Source organism: Sylvia atricapilla, chromosome 19 (assembly GCF_009819655.1).
Source record: "Sylvia atricapilla isolate bSylAtr1 chromosome 19, bSylAtr1.pri, whole genome shotgun sequence".
Classification (NCBI taxonomy): domain Eukaryota; kingdom Metazoa; phylum Chordata; class Aves; order Passeriformes; family Sylviidae; genus Sylvia; species Sylvia atricapilla.
In genome coordinates, this window is record NC_089158.1 from 6,615,873 (window position 1) to 6,617,319 (window position 1,447).

General features: G+C 64.5%; 1 protein-coding gene across 1 annotated transcript; it reads right to left on the reverse strand.

The window, feature by feature from the left end:
• Nucleotides 1–662: 662 nt before the first annotated feature.
• On the reverse strand, nucleotides 663–1,089 carry QRFP (pyroglutamylated RFamide peptide). Its single transcript, XM_066333071.1, has one exon. The coding sequence runs from the start codon at nucleotides 1,035–1,037 to the stop codon at nucleotides 663–665; it is 375 nt and encodes a 124-aa protein (XP_066189168.1). The 5' UTR covers nucleotides 1,038–1,089.
• Nucleotides 1,090–1,447: the final 358 nt, after the last annotated feature.

Below are 1,447 nucleotides of genomic sequence, written 5' to 3' on the forward strand. Positions count from 1 at the left end.
GGACTGTTGGTGCCAGGACAGGTTTCTGTGCTCACACCAGGGGTTGCTAAGGACAAGATTTTCTCGAACCCCGCTGCTCTGCCCTGGTTTTGCAGGCAGGAGCTGCCTCGTGCAAGAGGCATCTTGACACTAAGCAGAATTTGCTGCCGGAGGGACTTTTCCTTAATAGGCAGCAGAGCAGGAACTCAGTGGAGAGCTCTGAGGGACCCTCTCCTCCCTGACAGCTGGCCCTGGACCACAGGCAGTCTCCAGGGACTATCAGCACCAGAACTATCCTGCTGTAGCCCTCCAGCTTTGCTGCCTGGCTCTACCGGCCCTGCCTGTCCCTTTGTGTCCCCCCTGCTCTGCCCATGCCCGTGTGCCATCCCTGCTCTCTGCCAGCACTGGACACTCAGCACCAGGCCCTTTCCCTGTGCCCCAGCAAAAGCTGTGTGTGAGCAGGGGAGGGATTTGGTGATTTCTCCTTAAGGCACTCTCCTTTCATTCCAGCGGTTGGGAACAAGGATGGGAGACCTAGAGCAGAGCTGGGAGTGGAGCAAATGCAGCGTCCCCCTTCCCCAAGGCAACCCCAAATACCCTTTTGTCCTAATAAACCCAGGTGAGAGGGAAGGGAAGGACGGGACGGGGTGAGCAGCAGGAGTCGGGCAATCAAACCCAAGCTCTCATCTCCCAAAGCGGAAAGTGAAGCCGCCTTTTCTCCTGTTGTAGCCGTTGAGCTCCTCCGCCAGGTTCCCCAGGGTGCCGCTGCGCTTCTCCCCTCCGATGGGCACCACCAGCTCGGGGTGTCCCCGCCCGCCCCCGGCCGTGCCGTATCCCCGCAGCTCCCGGGCGATGCTCAGCAGCGCATCCAGCTCCTCGCTTCTCCTCCGCTTGGCCGCTGCCCTCCAGCCGGGAGCCCGGCCCTCCGCCGCCGTCTGCCAGGCGGGACCGAGCAGAGCCCCTTCCCCGGGCTCTCCCGGCCGCCAGCGCTCGCCGGCAGGGAAACAGGCTCCCAGGCTCAGGAGCAAGAGGCAGGACAGCGAGTAGGGTGCTCTCATCTGGGGGAAGCACAGGGAAGGGAAGCAATGTCAGTGAAGAAGCACCGAGCATCCTCGGGCAGCGGCCGAGGCAGTTCCCATCCCTGCTGCAGCACCCCCAAACCGCCCTGCTCCTCCTGCTGGACCCCCCAGGCACTCACTGCTCCTTGTGCAGCCTCCACAGCGGCACCCAGCACCAGCGGGGGTGCCGGGGCTCTGAGCTCACCCCTGCCTCCTCCAGAGCCGCTGCCCTTCACCGGCAGCAGCTCCGCGCTCCCAAATTCCAGCCGGTTCCCGGCCGGGGATCGAGAGCCTGGCAGGGCCGGAGCTGCCCGCTGCTCTGGGAGGCATCGCCCTGATGGTCCCCACGGCCCTGCCCGCCGTGCCTGGCTACACAGAGGCAGAGGAAGGGGCTCGGCATCCCTGTGCTC

What these genes read in the sequence shown, in the direction of transcription:
- QRFP (XM_066333071.1), bottom strand. Translation starts at nt 1,037, where the DNA reads ATGAGAGCACCCTACTCGCTGTCCTGCCTCTTGCTCCTGAGCCTGGGA.